Source organism: Drosophila miranda, chromosome XL, assembly GCF_003369915.1.
Source record: "Drosophila miranda strain MSH22 chromosome XL, D.miranda_PacBio2.1, whole genome shotgun sequence".
Taxonomy (NCBI): Eukaryota; Metazoa; Arthropoda; class Insecta; order Diptera; family Drosophilidae; genus Drosophila; species Drosophila miranda.
This window is the reverse complement of record NC_046673.1, coordinates 8,730,920-8,751,001: the sequence shown is the minus strand read 5'-3', so window position 1 is coordinate 8,751,001 and position 20,082 is coordinate 8,730,920. Positions and strand designations below refer to the sequence as shown.

General features: G+C 43.7%; 4 protein-coding genes and 1 long non-coding RNA gene across 6 annotated transcripts; 3 read left to right on the top strand and 2 right to left on the bottom strand.

The window, feature by feature from the left end:
* Positions 1-5,409: 5,409 nt before the first annotated feature.
* LOC117188376 lies at positions 5,410-7,781 on the bottom strand. 2 transcript variants are annotated; one of them, XR_004472557.1, is made up of 2 exons: positions 7,659-7,781; positions 5,410-5,667 (listed from the first exon to the last, which is right to left on the bottom strand). It is a non-coding gene; the product is annotated as an uncharacterized LOC117188376 (long non-coding RNA). The 2 variants fall into 2 exon arrangements; XR_004472558.1 differs by lacking the exon at positions 7,659-7,781 and adding an exon at positions 7,299-7,646.
* A 5,430-nt stretch (positions 7,782-13,211) lies between these two features.
* Positions 13,212-14,095, bottom strand: LOC108164558 (thioredoxin domain-containing protein 17). Its single transcript, XM_017300375.2, has 2 exons — positions 13,749-14,095; positions 13,212-13,682 (listed from the first exon to the last, which is right to left on the bottom strand). The coding sequence occupies exons 1-2, from the start codon at positions 13,891-13,893 to the stop codon at positions 13,402-13,404; spliced, it is 426 nt and encodes a 141-aa protein (XP_017155864.1). The 5' UTR covers positions 13,894-14,095; the 3' UTR covers positions 13,212-13,401.
* A 470-nt stretch (positions 14,096-14,565) lies between these two features.
* LOC108164557 lies at positions 14,566-15,571 on the top strand. Its single transcript, XM_017300374.2, has 2 exons — positions 14,566-14,692; positions 14,755-15,571. Exons 1-2 carry the CDS (start codon positions 14,675-14,677, stop codon positions 15,478-15,480), a joined length of 744 nt encoding a protein of 247 aa, XP_017155863.1. The 5' UTR covers positions 14,566-14,674; the 3' UTR covers positions 15,481-15,571.
* Positions 15,572-15,672: 101 nt separating this feature from the next.
* On the top strand, positions 15,673-16,769 carry LOC108164556 (follicle cell protein 3C-1). The gene is made up of 3 exons (XM_017300373.2): positions 15,673-15,791; positions 15,853-16,463; positions 16,526-16,769. Exons 1-3 carry the CDS (start codon positions 15,788-15,790, stop codon positions 16,709-16,711), a joined length of 801 nt encoding a protein of 266 aa, XP_017155862.1. The 5' UTR covers positions 15,673-15,787; the 3' UTR covers positions 16,712-16,769.
* Positions 16,770-18,881: 2,112 nt separating this feature from the next.
* Positions 18,882-19,793, top strand: LOC108164956 (UPF0729 protein GD16342). The gene is made up of 2 exons (XM_017300957.2): positions 18,882-19,146; positions 19,217-19,793. Exon 2 carries the CDS (start codon positions 19,222-19,224, stop codon positions 19,606-19,608), a length of 387 nt encoding a protein of 128 aa, XP_017156446.1. The 5' UTR covers positions 18,882-19,146; positions 19,217-19,221; the 3' UTR covers positions 19,609-19,793.
* Positions 19,794-20,082: the final 289 nt, after the last annotated feature.

Here is a 20,082-nt window from a genome sequence, read left to right as displayed (position 1 = left end):
CCCCCCCCCCCCCCCCCCCCCCCCCCTCCAGAGCCCTCTCAAACACTGGCGCCACCCTTCCGGCCCGCCCTGCATCATCCAGCTGCCGGGCTTTCATTATACCCTGTGCAGCCTACGAAAATCGTGCACCCTTGACATGTATGGCCGTTACTCTTCTGAGCATTTTTTATTTAATATTATTTGGTCTTTTTTTGGAGCGCAGATTTTTGTTGCAGCTTCTTTCTCTGGAAAGTCATTTAAAAAATGTAAATAACAAAAAAAAAACACATAAATAAAAACTAAAAATAAATAAAATAACTAATTAATAAAAACTAAAATATTTAAAAATCAAATAAAATGAAGTTGCTCATTGTTGTTTTATGGAAAAATTCCGAAGGAGGTGGTAGACAACGTCCTCACTGGAAGCGCGTTGCGGATCAATCCCTTCCTTTTCTCCGCGCCGTAAAAAACAAGAAAATCGGATCTTTAGGCGCTAGGCCAAGGCCAGGGCGGACCAGTTCGAATATCAGCAGCACTGGGAAAGGACGAACTATCCAGGATAGTGGTCAAGAGTGTGGGACAGACTGAAACCCATACAAACGAAAATCGAAATGGAATTAAGGAAAACCCTGAGAGTTTTCTGGAAACTGGAATGCAATACAGTATTGGGAATTGTAATGCTTTTGCTTCAATTTATACAGAGTCTGAGTCCGATTTAAATCAGAGCCAGGGAACGCACAGAATGAATAATTTTCCCTATCTACGGATCTATATGATATATGTAGGTGAGTATAAGCTGAAAAGCAGATCTCCAGATCACATAAGTAGCTGCCATTGATGCAGTGGATATGCCAGGATAGCTAGGGCTTCGGTTCGAAACTTACTTTTCTTTTCTTTCTTGTTGTTTCTTTTTGAAAATTAAAAAGTTCCTCTCCAAAGAAGAGCTCCAAGGAAAATTCGCACCCGCTGGCCCCCCACACCGTTTTTGCATGAGGGGAGGGGGGGGGGGGCACGGACATGTGTGCTTGTGGCGTGGCTCTTTGTGTGTGGTTGTTGCCACTGTCTGAAGTTTAATATGTTCCCCAAGGGCCTCATTAGTGGTGCCCCCTGTCGCTCTTTTTCCCTTTCTCTCCCTCTCCCTCTCGCTGCGCCACCATCTAACGGTATAGATATACCCGCCTAAAACACACAACATTTGCTTTACACTACTATTTGACATCGGTTGTTGTCTGCAAATCTTTTTCTTTTTTGCTTTTCGGTTTGTTTTTCCCCCTGATTTCTCTTGATTGAACAGAACACAACCCAAAAATCCACACAGAGAGGTGGTGCGGGGGATAGACGAGAACGCTGGACGGGGGCATGGATATGGTTAGGTGAGGTTTCAACTTTAAAGTGGAGAACGCCCTAATGAGTGCTATTATGGGGGCCTGCACTGGGGCCAGGCCCCCAGGGAAAACCCGAACGTGCTCCTTGGGGTTCGCTTTGTGCATTCGCTGGATTGAATATTAAGCCGACACTTGTCAGTGGGTCGGGGCACGGGGAGCGGGCGGGGCGTTTGTCACTAATTTTATTTGTAATAGTGCGGATGGGAAAGTTGGCGAATTGAGAGACAGAAAGTGGGGCGGTGGCAAGTTTAGAGTAAGTTCCAAGTTCCTCGAAACAATGAATGGAAATGAGATTACGGAGCAGAACAGTACCCAAAGAATGGTTAAAAATACCCATTGTTGGTGTTTCTCAGCTATGCCCGCAGATTTGGGACTCCGACTAATGCGGAACCCCCCGAGTCCTGGAAGAATATATCCTATGCCATATCCTATGTCTATATGTATACGTATTGTAGGTATATCCTATGGCTGTATATGAATGTAAGTGTGTATGCTAATGTCTTGATTACAATATCACTAATGGCGCCAATTTGTTGGTGCCCTCGTGTTGGCATTGTGGATGGGCTTCCAAGAGGCGGAAGTAGCACCAAAGGCCAAAGAAAGACGCCACAAAAGGCAGACGAAAAGCGAAAGGGGCAGAAGCTGGAGCTGGAGCTGGAGCATCGTAAAAAAAGAAAGGACCCATAAAGTAGCCAAAAACCGAATACGCAATTCGACAAAGCGTAGAAAAAATACAAAAAAAAAAGAGGGAAAAAAAGGAAATCTGAAAACGAAATGATGCCCAGGACTCCGACTGGATAAGGGTAGGGATAGGGCTGGGGCTGGGGGTGGTGGTGGCCTAAATACGATACCGAGATACGGTTACGGGAGCGGTGCCGATGCCGGTGGCCCTTACGGCTGAACGAGTCCAGTGTGTGTCTCTCCTGCTTGTGTAAGTGTGAGTGTTGTGTATGTGTGTGTGTGTGTGTGGTAAGCCACGAGGCAAAAGTCTGCACAAAACCTGCTCAAACTCGATTCGACTCAAGGCCGCAGGAGAATGCACTCAAAATGAGAGCCCACAGAGAACCGCCAAAAGAGAGGCAGACAGAGAGAGAGTGCGAGGGAGAAACAGGGTTCACTCAACCCAAAAGAATTGGGGATTGGAATCTCGATGCCTCAGGCGTACCATGGGCATTCCATAATAAAAACACGACAGCTTCGTAGTCCCATCAGATTCGTGGGTTTCTCTAGTTCTTCCTCTGACATTTCTATACAAAAATAAATATATTTGAAAGTCTTAATGGTCGTACTTTTGCCTATTCTACTCGACAGGGCTAAGGCTATCCAAAACAAGGATACGATAGGATCGAGGTGGTAATCGATAACCGATTCTAGCCAGGGCAACTAAAGGCAACTAAAATTTAGTTTTTATAACGAGTAGTTGGAAAACTTCTCGTTGATTCCACTGTGGGACCAACGGATAGCCCCAAAATCAACTCAAATTCTCTGAAACGTGAGAGTGCTGGCCCTCTGTCACTGCTCTCATTTTGGTGGCCATGTGCTTCCGCCTTACGCTCTCTCTCTCACTCTGTTTGCACAGGGTATTATGATTCTCGTATTGTGTCATGGACCATGCAAATATTTCTGGAACAAGGGAGCTGTAAGGGTATCTAAAGCTTCGACTTGTTCGAGCTTCCCACTCAAATGTTGAGCAGGACAGTCTCGCTCTCTCGCTCTCTCTCCCTCTCCGTTATCTGCTGCTGGCTCTCTGACGGAAGACGCAGGCGCACTCTTTGTGCGGCAACAATGGAATCCAATACAACAAAAAAAAACCCCAAGAAAGCGAAAAAAAATGTTTTTACCCAGCCCAGGTCTGGCCACAACATCCATCCATCTCCAGCAACCCGCCCAACCGATACCCTTTCTTTTCTTCTGCTCTCCCCAGCAGATCGAACAGCTGCGGCCCCTGTGCGTATGCAATGAAAAATTCGCACTACCCGCTCTCCGGGAACAGCGGCCGCGGCGCAGCCAACTGAGAATTTTTAATTGCTTCTTGTTGTTGCCTCCACAATCACCCTCTGCAGAGGGTATTGTGAGGATCTAGGTTCTGGATCTGGCCCTGGCTGGACCTTTGCAGAGAGACTCCTCCCAAAGGGCATATATTTCGCGTTTATTTCTAATGTAAGTCCAACAAAACATCAGTTAAAGATAGTTATCCCAAAATAGATAGAAACTTTAAGAAAATCAATTGGATCTATATCGTATTATAACTGGTATAGTACTTGTAGTAGGAATTAGCTATCTTTTAATCGGATGACTAGAACTATAGAAAAGGGTATCAAAGGCTTCGTCATCCGAACATAGATGTTCGTTCGTGTGGGGGGGGGAGGGAGTTTCGAGTGGGAGTTTCTTGGTTGGGGGGGACCGGGAGCAGACTGTGCTGCAAGTGGGAGTAGCTGGGTGGCAGGTCACTTACCTTTTGTCTCTCCAGATGGGCTGCGCTGCTCTGGAGCGCCAATGATGCTGCTGCTGCTGCTGCTGGTGCGACTGTGGCTCCTATTGTTGTTGTCGTCATCGCCGGGAAGCCGCCTGGAGTTTTGTTTTTGTTTGTTTGCTTTTGTTTGAGTTTGTTTGTTGTTTGTTTTTGGAATTGGAATTGGGTTGGGTTGGGTTGGGTTTTATTTAGTTTTTCATTTAAATTTCTCTCATTTTCTTTTATCGCGCACACTTTATTTATTTATTCGATTTGGTCATCAATTTTAATTTTGTATTTTTTTTATTTTAAGCTAATTTATGCATTTATTTTTCTATTTTGATTATATTTTCACACTTTTGATTTTGGCACACACCAAAAAAAAAAAAAAAAAAAACAAAAATACAGTCTCTCGATTTTCTAGTTCTATTTGCAGAAATATATCAACATTAATTTATTCTAGATGTATGGAGCTACTCCGTATATCTATAGACGATTAAATTGCTTTAGGATATTGCTTCGTTTCAGGATTCTCTCGTCTCGTCTCGTCTCGTATTGTACAATAAGATTTGTGCAATATTTGTGGGGCACGTTTTTGTTTTTCGCCGCTGCCTTTTGCGGGGATGCTTTTTTGCGGCCGCCGTTGCCCCGCTAACGCTTTCAACTGCCTTTTTTTCGGCTTGTCCTGTTATGCCTGATTTTTTGTATTTTTTTTTTGTTTTTTTTTTTTTTTGGTTTGCACTGCTTTTGATTTTGTTGTTGTTTTTGTGTTACATTCTTTTGCTGCTGTTTCTGTTTCTGGTTCTGCTTCTCCTTCCGCTTCTTCTTCTTCTTCTTGTTGTTGTTGTGTTCTCTTGGGCTGCTCTTCTTGTTGTTGTTTCATCTCTTTTCCGCCTTCTGCTCTTTTGGCAGTCCAGCCGCCCTTTGGCCACCCCCCTTTCGACCCCCGTCTCACACTGCGCAGACGTGGTTCTACCCCCTGACCCTGCCACTAGACCCCAAAGATAAAACCTCACTCAAAGGGCTGGCTGGCTGGCTGCCTCAAAGGTGTATCACAGCACAAGGTGAGGCGGCATTCCCGTTCATTCGCTCTCTAGCGGTTTTTTGTGTCGCGGGACACAGCTATTATCGATGTACCTTGTTTGAATACACTTCGGTCCAACCCCCTCCTAGAGAAACTCACTCAAAACTCACCTCAAAGCGGAGCCGAATAGAGCTCAATCGGCCAGGCTTATCCTCGTCTTTTTGGCCTCTCTTTTGAGCGCTGCCGTGTTCCTCTCTTTCGAGCGCGCCGCCTGCTGCTGCCGGCTTTCGGCTCGATGCTTCTTATTCGTTCTCTCTTGGATCTGCTCCTGCTTTTGCTTTTGCTACTGGCTCTGGTTTGACCGCTACACAAGGCTCCTTCTGTTCTTGAAACGGTTCTTGCTGCAGCTCCTTCGGCCTCTCTTTGAGCGCGCCTCTGCCGGCTTTTGGCCTCTTGCTCTCTTTTGAGAGCTTCCGCTGCTACTGCTGCTGCTGCTGATGATGCCGGCTTTTGCCACTTTCCACTCTTGAAGCACTCCTTCCACTCTTTTGAGCGCCAAACTGTTTATCAGCTTCCCGTTAGCTTCCGTTCAAAAGAGAGCGCGGCTGGGGGGGGGGCTTGGCTTATCGCACAAATTTCCGATTTATTTTGTATTTTTTAGTTTTGATTAACTTTTTTCTTTGGTTTGGCACATTAACAAAAAAAAAATTCACAAAAATGGCAACAACAAGATTGCTTTCAAAAAAACATCGGGAAATGCGAAAAGTTTTCAATCAGCTTTCTGCTTTTCACCGTAATTTATGCGGCCCGTTATCAGAGGAGGAAGGCTGTAAACAATTACACAGTTACAGTTAATACATTTGTATACACGCACACAGCTGCACACACACACACACTGTGTTACAAAGTGTTACACTGTGATAAGTGCGAGGAGGAGATAGATAGGAACGGGGGAGAGCTTATCAGTCGTGATTCCCAATCAGAAAGGCGAGCAGCACAAATTTCAAATCGGATCGCGTTTCGTGGGCGTCTAAAAACGCGTGCAATGCCGTCAACGTTCAACGATCCTCTGTCGCTCCGACAACGCGCCAAAATCAACTGAAAACAGCGCGCGACTGCGATTCGATGCGATGCGGCCACGGCGCAGAGCGACCCCAGCCTCAGCCTCAGCTTCTCTGTCGCTGTCGCTGCCTCTGCCGCTGCCCCGCCAGCGCACCCCCTCCCCCACTCCACATGGAAATGAAATTGGAAATAGAAAACGCCATCAACCGAGAGCACGACTGAACGAGAGACGAGCGAGCGAGCGAGCGATTTTAATCGAGCACGCAAAAAAAATCAAAAGCAAAAAACAAAAAATTAAAAATGAAAATGGAATCATGAGATCGGACGTGTGGAAAGCTGCAGATGCACAGCCGGCGACCATAGGGATGGCACTGACCTTTGAATGCCCTACATGAGAATAAGGACTGCATTTGAGGAGGGGATTGAGCAGATTGTCATCCTTCGATGAAACTCAACGGAATAATCAAAAATAATCGAAAGAATCAACACACACTGTCCGCAGTATTGACACGTCACGTTGAAAGGCACTAAATACTTCCACAAACAGACACTGATGCTGTAATTGAATGGATCGATTAACGACAGAGTGGGGGGGGGGGCCTGAGGGGAGGGCCTGGGTTGGCTTTTGTGAGATCAGCAAATACTCGGCAATAGAGTGAAAAATACTGGACTCGCTGTTTGTGCAAATGTTGGATCAATCAGTGACTAGCGGGTGTAAGCAATCAGTGAGAAAACTTGCTGATATTTGATCTTATTAGTGCCTCTCAAGCCAAATAGAATCCCATCCATGACTAGTCAACCTTTTAGAGCTCATTATGCCTGATCAAACTTGGAGGAAATCGCCGTGATTGCAGATGACTTAGCAGATACAATCTGTTAGATAGCTGCACTTAATGATCATTGGCGATTACATTGGGTGGAAAATGTTTATCAGAGACTCATTACAGATAAGGTCAGTCGTAGATGTCGTTGAGCAGCCGCTCAAAGATCCCTGAAGGAAGGAACGATATGATCTCAAAGTCCTTCATATCTATCCCCCCCCCCCCCCCTTCCGCCAGACGAATAGATCTTTGTAGGGGAAACACTTTACGATTCCGATTGCGATCAATCTTGATTGTTTTTGTCGCGGTTTCTTGATGCTCAACGATGATGATGATGATCACAAGCGGAATCACAATCACAATCACGAGGCGGTTTCGCTTTTATATGACTTTATTGTACACCATATAGTATGTACATATGTATCTTCCTGTCTGTCTCTCTGTGTCTCTGTCTCTCTCTGTCTGTCTGTCTGTCTCTTTCCGTCCAAGCACGCTACGATCATCAGAATGACAAAATAAATGTGTTTATTGTCTTTGCGGTTATTGTTATTGCCATTGTTGATAATTCGTATTACAATTGCAATTAAATGGAGGCAAACACTTGGGCATCCGAACAGAACACAGAACCGAACCGAACCGAACCGAACCGAAGGGGCAACGGCGCCCAACTGTGCAATTCTCCAACTATCTTCAAACATTCTGGAGATACTTTGCTCCGAAAAGGGGCAGGGGCAAGGGTTACTCTCTGAGGTGGAACACTCTCCCATGGAAATTAATTTGTTTATTGAGGGCTGCTGTTACCATTACGGTTATTGCCATTGTTCACATATTTTTGTATACCCAATAACCAGTGGGCCGCCAGAGCGTATAGCTTTTCCTACTGTTTTCCCTCAAATACTGCACCCAAAATGAGGGTAACCCATGGGTCGTATTACCCGACACTCGTACTCCTACTCGTACTCGTACTGGCTTTTATTCAAATTGCCATTAAACAAACAGTTAAGAATCAATCGAATCGAACCGAATCGAATCCAATGCCGAACCGCACCGAACCGGCATCGGCGTCCAACTGGGAGGAACGGAACTTCATCGAGGGAACTGTCGACTGTGTGACGTTTTCGAATCAGTGGGAATCATTGGCGTTGAATCGCTGTGGAGGAGCAGGAGCGCTTGGCGGGAGGGGGACGGGGAGGGGGAGAAGCAACAGAATATTTGGCTGCATTTTTGTTGCCATTGACGTTGTTAACGATTTCCAAATAGTGTGGCAGTAGTTGACACCCCTTGCCCTCTCTCTCTCTCTCCCTCTCTCCATCCAGCCCGTGCACTCCCGTACAGGTAAGCCCGTAACCTCCCCCCGTCCGCCCCTACTGTGTCGTCATTAGCAACGAAGTTGGCGGCAAAAAAAAATAATACAAACGCTTGTTTGTTTTTCGACTTTCGACTCTTTCGACCCTGTCCCCCTCTCTCTCTCTCACTCCCTCTCCCGCTCTATCAGTGGAAGAGAACTTCTGCACATTCTGATAAGCGGACACAGTCCAAGTAAAAGCGTGGCTGGCAAGGGCGGGGGTGGGGGAGGGCACACACATTAAGTTATCTCAATTGTAGTTTGGTTTTTTTTTCAGCTAATGCCACGGCGCTGACCACATGGCTCATTACCAACAAATTGGGGTGCTGGAAGAGGGCATAGATAGCCGCTCTTTTGGGGCATTCCACTCGCCCACAGTGGAACCGGCGGTGGTAAGGTCAGTTTTTTCCCCAATACATATTCTGCGGCAATATATTCGAGCACTTTTTCTTTCACTTTGTAAAAAAGTTCCAGGGAATATATTTCAATCATTGATCTACTTCCAATCTGTTCCGTTCCAACGAATGAACCTTGTTTTTGCGGGTCAAGCCACAAGCAGAGGTTCATCCATCCATTATTGTTATTGTTTTTGTTTTTTTTTTTTTTGTCATATTCCAGCGCGTGTGTGACACTTGATTGGATTTGTTCGCATATACTACATATATAAATATATATTTATTTTTGACTTCCAATTCGATATATTCGGATATATGCAAGACTCTGGCATGCGTGTGTATCAGCAGCAGATACAGATACAGATACACGTACGTACAGATACATGTGTGTATCTGCTATATCATTATAGATATAATTTCCACATATCGATGATATATGCACTACACGTTTGCCGTGCCTGTTGCTGTTGTTATGGACTAAATGCGTCAATTAAATAAAATATAATAATTATAAATATCTATGTAGGTGCAGAGATACATTCTATGGATAGATACCAAGATACACGCAGCGATACAGATACAAACACAGATGCATCTCTCTCCCTCTCTCTTCCTCTCTCTCTCTCTCTCTCTCTCTCTATCTGTGACAGTTCTATAGGAATTATAAATAAATTATGATTTTCAATGACACTATAAATCGCAGAGTATATATTTATTGCTAATCGACGCCACGCTAAAAGATTTAAGTCCGATCCAAAAAAAAAATCAAAAATAATAATAGCAAAAAAAAAGCAATTCCATGTCTTCCCCTAATCCTCTCAAGCCCATAAAACCCATAAACTATCCATATGCGATCTGTTCGCATAAGATCTATATAATTTTGTGCATATATATATTTTTGTTTTGCGTATAATTTATTCGCAATTTTTGTTTTCAAATTTTTACGAGCTTCTTTAATGACAATTTCGCTGAATTTGGACTGAGAAAGACCGATACGTACGCGTATGTGGGGTACGAGGGGCATGCCCCAAGCCCTCCTAGGCTCTCCTACGCACAGCTGTCTGGCTTGTTACGTGCCTCATTAAGTATTTTCGGTTTTTAATTGACAAAACAACCAGCCCGCGTAAATACAAGAGACAAAATCAAATTTTATTTCATTTATTATAAATCTCAAATAATTTTCGAATTTTCATTAAATTTTGATTTTTGCAACAGAAGTATGCCAGGGTCGAGAGCTCGTGAGAGACTTGTTCATTGAAGAATTTTCATACGAAATTATAGCACAATTCAGAGGGGGAAGTGCTCTGGGATCTATGTATCTTTGGAGTTGAATGAGGCCACAAAAATATTCAGAAGAGCCGAAGATGCCAAAAAATTCGAACTAACTTGTGGCCTTCATGGACTTCAAACTATTAGATCTATCGTTATTAAGTAGTAATAAATCTTTTCGTACACTTTTTCTTTTTTAAATTTCAGCATAATCTTGGCCATCACAGGCGAAATTGAAGTCAACAATTGGATCAGATCATGGGACAAGTGCCGATGTTCTGTGACCTTCATGGGGCCGAAACTTCTCTCTTCGATCGCGTTCACATTTGTCAATTTCATTTCATTTATGATGTGTGTGTGTTTTTTTTCCTCATCTATACATTTTTACATACTTGTTTGTAGTATATGCAACCTTTTCTCTGTTGCGTATTCCCATTTCATTCGCTTCGACTTGTTCAAATAATTTTGTTGTCATCTCGCATATTTATTAGCACCAGGCCGCCAAATGGGCCTCAGAGCATCGGAGGCCTGAGAGCGTTCGTCGTTATTTATTTGCGCATACAATAAATTTATTAAACAAAAAAAATACACACAAAATACCAGAAAAGAGCCGGAGATAATTCGACAAATGAAGACGCGTGCAAAGGCAATTGAAGAACGTGTGTGGAGAGTGCTCCTCCCTCCCTATGTATTGGGGAACTATCGATCTTTGATCGATCTAGCTGTTACAGTGTATATCAGACTATACACACTTTTTAGGCATGGAGCCCTTAATTACAATTTTAAATATATAATTTTTCGCTTGCTCTAACTCTTACAGTCTCTGAGATCCAGGAGTTAGGATGGATTCTGGATCAGAAATATGTACATGCTCTCTATGGGTTTGTGCCATTGGCAAGGAGCCCGGAGAGTAGCGGATGCAACAGTTTTTGGGGTGCTCTGCACACGGCGGCGTCTGCCGCCAATCCAGCCGCACATCTCACATCCTGGCGAGAGCGACGAGCGGGTTAAACGGGTTCAAAACTAACCGCAGGCGTTTCCCTCCCCATCTCCCTGGCCAAGCACGGCTGTGTGTGTGTGTGTGTGTGTGTGTGTGTGTGTGTGTGGGTGCCCTTCTGGTTTTTACCTACATTCGGGGATTGTGGCGTTACTTAATGGCCAACACTCTTTGTTCTGCTCCATTCATGGGCCTTCTTTTTGTGGCTGGATTTTCAAAGGCGCGTAACGTAACGGTATAACGGTGCAGTCCAGCTCGCGGTAAACGTTCCGGTCCGCGGATAGCGGTAAACGTTTAACGTTTAACAGTTAACGATAAGCGGTCAGCGGAATAACAAACTAAAAGCACGCCAAAAAAACAAAAAAAAATAAACAGTAACCGGACGACGAGGATGAAGGATGATAACACCGCCGATTCAATGTTTACCGTTAGGCTGCCGTGCCGTTCCGTGCGCCGCGTGCTTCGCCTCGAAGTGTTCCGGTGCTTTGGGTTCCGTTATCCGGCGCCACAGTTCGTCCTTTGGCCCCAAATGTTGTATGAGCTTCGGATGACTTCGGGTTCGGGTTCGGCTTCGACTTCGGCTATGATTGAACTCAAAGAGGACTTTTACGTTCCATTCTCTTCCAACTCTCTCACTCAAAAATCCACTCAACCACTTCACTCAGTTTTTGAGCGAATGCGCCATGGAGCTGTACACCTCTTACATCTTCAAACGTAGATTAGCTTTTAAAAGCTGTTTAGCATATTTTCAAAAATAGTTCCCCTTTTTTTAGCTTTAAATGTAAGTTTTAAAAAACTCAATTGCTCAACAGTTTGCATACAAAAACGTCAAGTGTAATCCAAAGCATAAGGTTTGTTTATTATATTAATAACTTTTGAATCCTGTTTAAAATTTTACAGAAATGATTTGCGAAGACAAGGAAATGTTGCCACAACTACGAATTGCGTTTAAAATATTTGAATTTAATTTACAAAAAAATAATGATAATAATAGTCAAGAGGAGGTTTATTTAGTTTCATGGGTTTTAGCCATTTTTAGCATATTTTTTTCCAATTCTAGCTAATAATGACTCTGGAAACATGGCAGCACTGATGTACTCTGCCGTGGAACAGCGGTGGTATTGAGCTGAGTGCCCTGTGTATACGCATCTGGATTTTCTGTCCGAAGCCACAGTAGGCAGACGCACAAGGCACTTTTGCTCAAACAGCAGCAGCAGCATATTCCCTCAATTTTGATATTCCGTTGAATATTACTAGCCAGATAGAGCCCTCAGCCTTGCCCACATAATTTTATCCGATTAATGAATCAATTTTCAACTTGACCGGCTTGTTTTAAACACTCCCTTTTATTGGATTTTGCCTAAAAAAAAAAGGTTTTAGCGAAAACGGTCAAACAAATAAAACGTAAGTGAGTAATCGCTGATTGATCAATTTTGATATTCTGTTAAATAATTCTGGCTAACTAAGACCCTTAGCTCTGCCCACATAATTTTATCCGATTAATGAATAAATTTTTTAAGAGATTAACTAGTTTCAAGGACTCCCATTAATTGTGTTTTGACTAAAAAAACAGTGGCAACGTAAGTGAGTATGGAATGTCACGTAATTTCTTACTTGCTGCTTGTCCACCGGAGTATGGGCATTTGTATACCCTGTTTCGTTAATTATATATGAAGATGCTGTTTCAGCAGATATCGATGACATCGATGATTTTCTCAATTCTAGAATTCCCGGGTATTCAAAATGTTGCCCAATCCGCGCCATGTTGAGAAACAGTGCTGATCGATTTCTCGGCACATGAGTCTGGCCCATTCATATTGAATGTTGCAAAGAATACCAAGCTGTTTTAAAAACGTAATTAATAAAGAAATTTTCTCAGATAGATATGTTTTAGACATATGCATGATATGATTAGTGTCTTGTATATGTATACATCCCGATTCCGATACCTATTCTCGGTCTCTGTAAGAAGACAATAAACTCCAAAATATCGTTGTGATAACTTTAAAACAGAGAGTGACTAGATTCTCCATATATTGGCACCTTTGATGGCAAACATTTTCTCAACTCTATAATATCCACTTCCCCAGGGTATGCAAAATGTTGCTCAGTCCGCTTGATTTCTCGGAACATGAGTCTGGCCCATACAAATTGAATGTTGCCAGCAACATAATTCTTAAGAGAACGTTTTGGAGTATTGAATGTAGGGACATTGTTGAGCTGAAAAAAGACTTTGTGGCGAGGAAAAATCCATCCACATATCACATCACGCAATAGAGAAAAATCCCAGCAAAAGAGAGCAAGAGGGACCAAACGGCCCAACCATTATTCGTTCAAAAATCCACTCAACCAATTAACTCAGTTTTTCCGCTCAAATGTAACAAAATACTCTACATGTTAAGTGAATTGGAAAATGTTAAACTTCTGTGGAATGAATGATTAAAGACACAAACATGAAATTTAAAAGGGAAACCATATCGCATTTGGTTGCCCACTTACAATTTTTATTGGTGTGATTTTAGAGGGATTGTTTTGAAATAAATTCACACAAGCGGCGAGCAAATTTGAATTTTAAAGCAAATTGGAATGTAAGTTGCTGTTACCAGGGGCAGTGGCAGCGGCAGCTCACACACCCATACGCATACATTGCAAATTGCATCGAAATAGGAAATTCATTTGTTAATATTAGGAGCACTCGATGGCGCTCCACTCTGAAGGGACGTCTCCTCGAAGAACAGCTCCAGGAGGCTGCTTTTGAGCAGCTGATCGCCCTCCAGCCGCTCGACCCCCTTCCAGTGCAAAAGACTGGGTATTGAGCTGAGGGAGAGCGGCGGTTTCCGGAAATTATTTTTGTCGGAGCAATCCATCCAGGCATCCCGATTGCCCACGTCTATCACTAGGACAATAGCCTGCCCAGCGTAATTCCGGAATGCCGTCATAATGGTTTCCTCAGCTACGAGAGGGGAGGAAAAATGACAAAGAGTAAGAAATGGAAATCGGTGCATCTCTGCTTTCATACCGTCCACACAGTCCGGACACCAGCTTTTGCCCTTGCTGTCCTTCTCGCCGTAGAAATACAAATAGATGGGACTCTGCTTGTTCTCGTAAGCCTTAAGGAAGTTCTGCAGCTCCTGGTAGCCGCGCACCGGCACGTATTCCGTCATTGTATTCCTTGTGTTTTCTGGCGAGGGATTGGAACTTTTTCCGGATTTTGGGGCGACGCACCGGCTAATCTAATTGTGTCGCTGCGATAGCCGATAAGTTCATTTACAAGTGAGTTTTTTTATGATTATTTGCCCTGCCCCTTCACCAGACGGTGGAGATAAAAAATTCGCAACGATAGCAATAACAGCGTGCTGATGAGTGCTGTTAAGCGCGCAACTCAGCTGTTTCTGAAAATATTAGAATATGACACTTACTTTTTTGACTTAACTGACTCTTCTAAGAACACATGATCCAAGATTATTAATAGCTTTTACTTTTTAAGCAGCAGGGATACTCCAATAGAACATATTTACTTCGTCACAACCACATTTAAAAAAAATCACATGAAAAAGAATACTTTCAGTCGATGGAGATCCAAAAGTCATACCGGAATAACCATAACAGATTACAAAATAACCGTAGTTGTAAAGAGTTTTGTTAGTCGTTACAGTGCTGTTAACAGGTCGTCTGTGCTGTTATTTTATACCTTGAAAGTGCATCGTTTTGATGTAGTTTATATTTAATAATTTAGAAAATTCATGTTATATTATTTCTTTCCTGAACTTTGTTCTCGACAGATCTACACTGTAAATACAAAATGTGCTCAAAATGCGCAATCAAACGCCATCTACATTAACAGACTGATGCTGACAGACGTACAAGTGGGCTGTTAAACGCACTCCGCATAAACAAAAAAGGAGCCCACTTTTTCAAACAATTTGTACGGAAATATTAGACGCGATGCCAAAAGAAAGTCATGTACGACCCTCAAATAAAGAATAACTTCACACTGTTTCGCAATGCCTTTTTCGCTCCAACAGAACATCGTATGGAATCCGCAGCAAGTGAAGCACCTCCTGATACTCTTCAAACGCCATCGGAATCTCTACGATCCGACGGACCCTGATTACAACAAAAAAGGCCGTCGGTCTTTTGCCCTGGCCAGGATTCTCCTGTCCCTGCGTCAAGCGATGCCGCAGCTCACCGAAGAGGATGTAGTGAACAAATTTGGCAGCATACGGCGCAAGTACTCGGCCTTAGCCCTGCGTATCAACGAGCCGGGCGTGCAGCTGCCCTACTGGTATCAGTTCATGGAGTTCTACAAACCACATCTGAAGAACTGGCGCCACAAAGAAAGCCCGCCCTTCACAGCGGTCAGCGTGGCCAAGCGGCCAAAGCCCGACACAGATGAGCATCTGGCGGCCCTGGACGCGATTCTTGGCCAAAGTGTAAAGAGTGATAGGGCTGGTGCCTCAGCTGATCAGTCGGCTTCCGATGATAGTAGCGAGGATGACGACGAGGACGAGTCTGACGCCAGCAAAATAAATCCGCATCACGGTCGCTCGTCTGCCCAGGCTATTCTGGATACGGCCACAACTATGCTGGGACGTTTGGCCGACCGCGTTACCTACACCCCCGACGTGGAAGCCTTTGGCGAGATGGTGAAGGCCGAGATGCATTCCCTACAGCCCCACAGCCGGCGCCGTCTGCGCAATAAGCTCATGGCGGTCATCATCGACGAGGGGGAAAATTCGAATTATATGTAGCACACCATTTTTAAGGGTAGAATATTCGAAAATATTTATAGATATGATTTAGGCGTCTGTTAACTTAAGAAATGAAAGCATTGCAACTGTTGGCTTGGCTTGGTTATTGTTGATGGAAAGTTTCTGCTGTCTCAGGCCTCGCCCTGACCCAAATGGCAGCGACCAAACTTGAACTTCATTGGAGCTCTCCCAGCAAGGTTGCCCTGGGTCGAGAGCCAACAAAGAAAACTGCAACTTCAGGTGAAAAATCGTTTATAAAAACCGAGTACGGACTGGGTAACACAAACAGTAGATTAACCAGTTCAAGATGGGTAAGTTGCGACGGCCAGGGAGCACTCCACTGAACCTGCTCACAGCCTGATCCGTTCCCAGCCTGCCATAAGATGTCTTTCCGCCCGATGCTGCTGGTGCCGGTGCTGCTAATTCTGCTGGCGGTGCACTTGGAGGCCTCCAAGATCGCCTACAAGAAGCCGCTGTACGGCAAGGGAAACTACATTAAGGACAAGCGCATAAGGAGCAAGTCATTGGCACTCCCCACCACCACAACCGGAGCCCCAACCACCGAGGAAGATTGGCCAGCCGCCGTGGAGTTCATAATTGTGACCACACCGCAGCCAGAGCTCAACAGCACGACAGAGTCTAGCAGGAGTACCAGCATAAGTGGCACCACTGAAGCCTTCAGCACCAGCAGCCAAGCCTGTGGCAGCACCACACCAGCAACGCCTGCCACTCCAGCCACAGGGACGACGACAGCCTCTAACAGTTTGGACAACACATTGCCATCGCCACCGACACCAGCGTCAGCGTCAGCATCGGCTTCTAACCTGGACAACCACCCAGTGCCGTGCACATGCGGCGTGTTCCTCTCCTCGCAGATGCACCATGGACTGCAGGAGGCGCCGCTTATCCATCAGGAGCTGGATCGCATGTACCCGTGCAATGCGATTGGACGGAAGCAGTGCCAAACCAAGTGCCTGGAAGCGGTAAGAGACAATCAGACAATCGAGACGGAACCAACAAACCTAACCAAACCAATCTCGTCCAGATCGTCCAGCACTTGCCCAACTCGGCCAACATTGTGTGCTCTGCACTCGGCCACGACTGCCACAAGGAGCGGGCCTATTTGTTCATCAAGAATTGCCACAATCAGTGGGTTAACACCAATCTGCAGGCCGGCAGGGAGTACTGCTGCAAGGCCGGCGTGCCCTATCGCTGTCCTCTGTTGGGCTAACTGGTTTGTTTCCCCATCTGTGGGCTCCACAATAAATGCTTTGATATACCTACCCATACCTATAGCAGACATATTATGACCGACTCTCGGCTGGGCTGGGTTGGGCTTTGGGTAGTGAAACATACATTCCAAAATTCGAACCACTATTATCCAAAGAACACGTTCGACTTACAGAGTTAAACGCTGTTGTTCCAGTTACAGACGTTCGAGTTATGTAAAAAGAAATTTGCAATGAAAAAGACAAAAAGATTTAGAAAGAAATCAGTAAAGAGCGAAGATATGTATACAATGCGAAGCACAATCACAAAGATCAAAATAACAACAAACGTACGATACGCTCTGAACATTATTTAGGATCTAAATTTTAGCGGCGGCAAGCAAACGCGCTGTGTGCGTCTGAGTTAATATGTATTGGTATAGCCTAGAAAGCATTTTCCATCGCCGCAGAGTCGCAGGGGTTCGTCAAAAGTTGAATTTGCTTTCTTATATTCTGCTGGGAAGACTCTTCTGTTCCCGAAGAGTCGCCGAAGACTCTTTCAGAAGTGTCGCAGGAGATTCTTTCGGAGTTGATCGTATATAGGGTAACCTATGTACATATATGTATTTAGGTGAATCAAAACCAATTATTCATATGGTTATATGTGTGTATACATATGTTCTCTTAATTTCCGGACGAAGATAAAAACAGAGAGCGGCTCAGAGGCAGTGCACGATCCGATCGGTTAAAGGCATAGGAAAAAATTACAAAAACACAAATACTTTTCTTTAAGCACGGCAAATTAATAATTATTATTAAATTCAAATTGAATATTTCACCATATTATTAATATGCAACAAAACGTGCCTCCAACTCCATGAATATATATTGACAGCTCTCATGTTCATATACGGGTTTAATTAAATCGCTCTCGATGCTGGCCAAAAGTAGGAATTTCGTTTGGGGAGTCTGGGTAAAATAATCAGAAGATTACGCCTGGAAGATATGGAAATTGCATGGGACTTACTTCTACGAGATTATCGCACCTGCAGAGATCGTTGCACTCCAGATATTTTGTCAAAAGGATGCGCCACTGCCAATAGTTTTGAGAACCACTGAGCTTGGGTATGGCGCGGTAATCTAGTTTAATGTTTGACATTTTGCTACCCATTACTGCACACTTTGACGGCCACGAGGAGAAAAAGTCAGATTCCCGCAACTGGATTTTGCATTCTTGCCTTAATGTTGAGATTAAAGAAATTAGCAACAAACACAAGTGCAATACAGACTCAAAACAGCGGGGTGGCGCTGCCACTTTTTATCAAATTAGATGTTTTGTCAAAATGTTCTAGGAAAACCACTATGATTGAAACAATTTTTTTATGAAGAAATAAACGACAAGCGAAGAATATTTAAATATGTGGAATTACATTTTTAAACAGCTCTGGGGGGTTTTTTTTTTATTGAACGAAATTAATCGGTTGATAAGCAACAAGTCTTCAATTACCAGCAACATTGACGTGACAACATTGCGACTGTTTTTTCGTTGAACTTTTTTATTTAAACCTTGTTTCAGTCAAAATACAATAAATGGGAGAACTTAAAAGTAATTAATCTTGTAGAAAATGTATTCATCAATGGAATAAAACTATGTGGGCAGCTCTGAATGTTTTAGTTAGCCAAAATTATTCAACGGAATATAAAAATTGAGCAATAGGGACGATTACGTTTAATTTTTGTTTGACCTTTTCTCCAAACCCTTTTTTAAGGCAAAATTCAATAAAAGCAAGTATTTAAAATAAACCAGCCAAGTAGAAAATAGGTTGATTTAGAGGATACAATTATGTGGGCAGGGCTGAAAGATCCATCTGGCTAATAATATTACACGGAATATCAAAATCGAGAAATAGGGCTTATAATCCTTGAACGAGATAAATTAACCCATTGTAAGCCGAAAATAATGAAAATTAAATAATTTTTGCGCAGTACAGGTGAAAGATATCATAGTTTTTTTTAAGTTCAGAGAAAAGATGACATGGATGACAAGAAGAATTTACAATCAGCAATATTTTCCGCCATTTACCTTAATTCGTTGAACTCTTTAAATAGATGGGGGTTAACGGGGCTAAGTTCGATTTCTTATCGATGTACGAGACACCAAAATTGAGCCAATAACAATAAAAGCAATCGACGTAGCAGGAAAACAAGTCAAGTATTTAAAACAAGCCAGTCAAGTAGAAAATTGATTCATTAATCGGATAAAATTATGTGGGCAGGGCTGAAGGTTCTATCAGTTAGTAATATTTGACGGAATATCAAAAACGAGGAATATGTACGTACAATAGAACATTAAATTTTAAATCGGTATATCTTATCGATAAATCAGCTGCTGACTAGCAACTTATTAAGTTTACGTCGGGAAAATATCAAGGAATAGTTTTTACGAAAATAATAACAGGTGAGTGGCAGATGGGTTTTTCCCAATGGACAATTGAATATTAGTAACCACCCATCCGGCATCTGTTTAGGGAAAATGGTGTGCGTGCCGTGCTTTATCATTCCGCTGCTGCTCTACATCTGGCACAAGTTCGTGCAGCCCATTCTGCTGCGCTACTGGAATCCGTGGGAGAAGAAGGACGCCCAGGGGAATGTGATCAAGGCGGGGCCGGAGTTCCCGTTCGAGTGCAAGGGCGGCGTCTGTCCATTTGTGCCCGGTGGCAAGAAGGCAAACGCTGACAACGATACGGTGGAGACCACATCATCTGAAACAGTCACGACTACAGCCTCGGACGGCCAGGAGACTAAAACTACAATCATCACAACCAGTGGTAGCAGCAGCACCACCACCACAACCACGTCGTCGTCCTCAGGGCCAACCACCACTGAGCCCATTCCGGAGGAAACAAAGAAGTCAATTTAGTCAAAATTGCATGGTTTTTTTTTCTCGCTTGTACAATAAGTCTTGACACAACGCACACAGTCACTTCACGGGTCCCCCGCTGTGTGGGTGTGCTGGGGGACACGTTATCTAAAGAGCAGCAACCAATTACGCTTAAAAACGAAAATATGTTAACTTAAATGTAATACACATTGCAATCACCCAAATTGAGTTGTTTCTGGAGGGGGGGGTGAATCGTTGTTACTGCTGCATATGCTTCAATTATGGGTTTGTTTACTAGCTTCAAATAACTATATAAATTCATTATATTTCGACTTTTTCAGGTGTCGCCTTTGAAGTCATTACCTCGCTGATCAATAGCGAGGCTCAACCGAGGAACATCTTCCAATCAGACACCACGATAGTACATACTCTAGAAAGGGCTGAACCACAAACTCAATCCCCGGAAAGGCACTAAATCCACGGATGGGATCTGCCTCTCTTGACTCTTGTCTA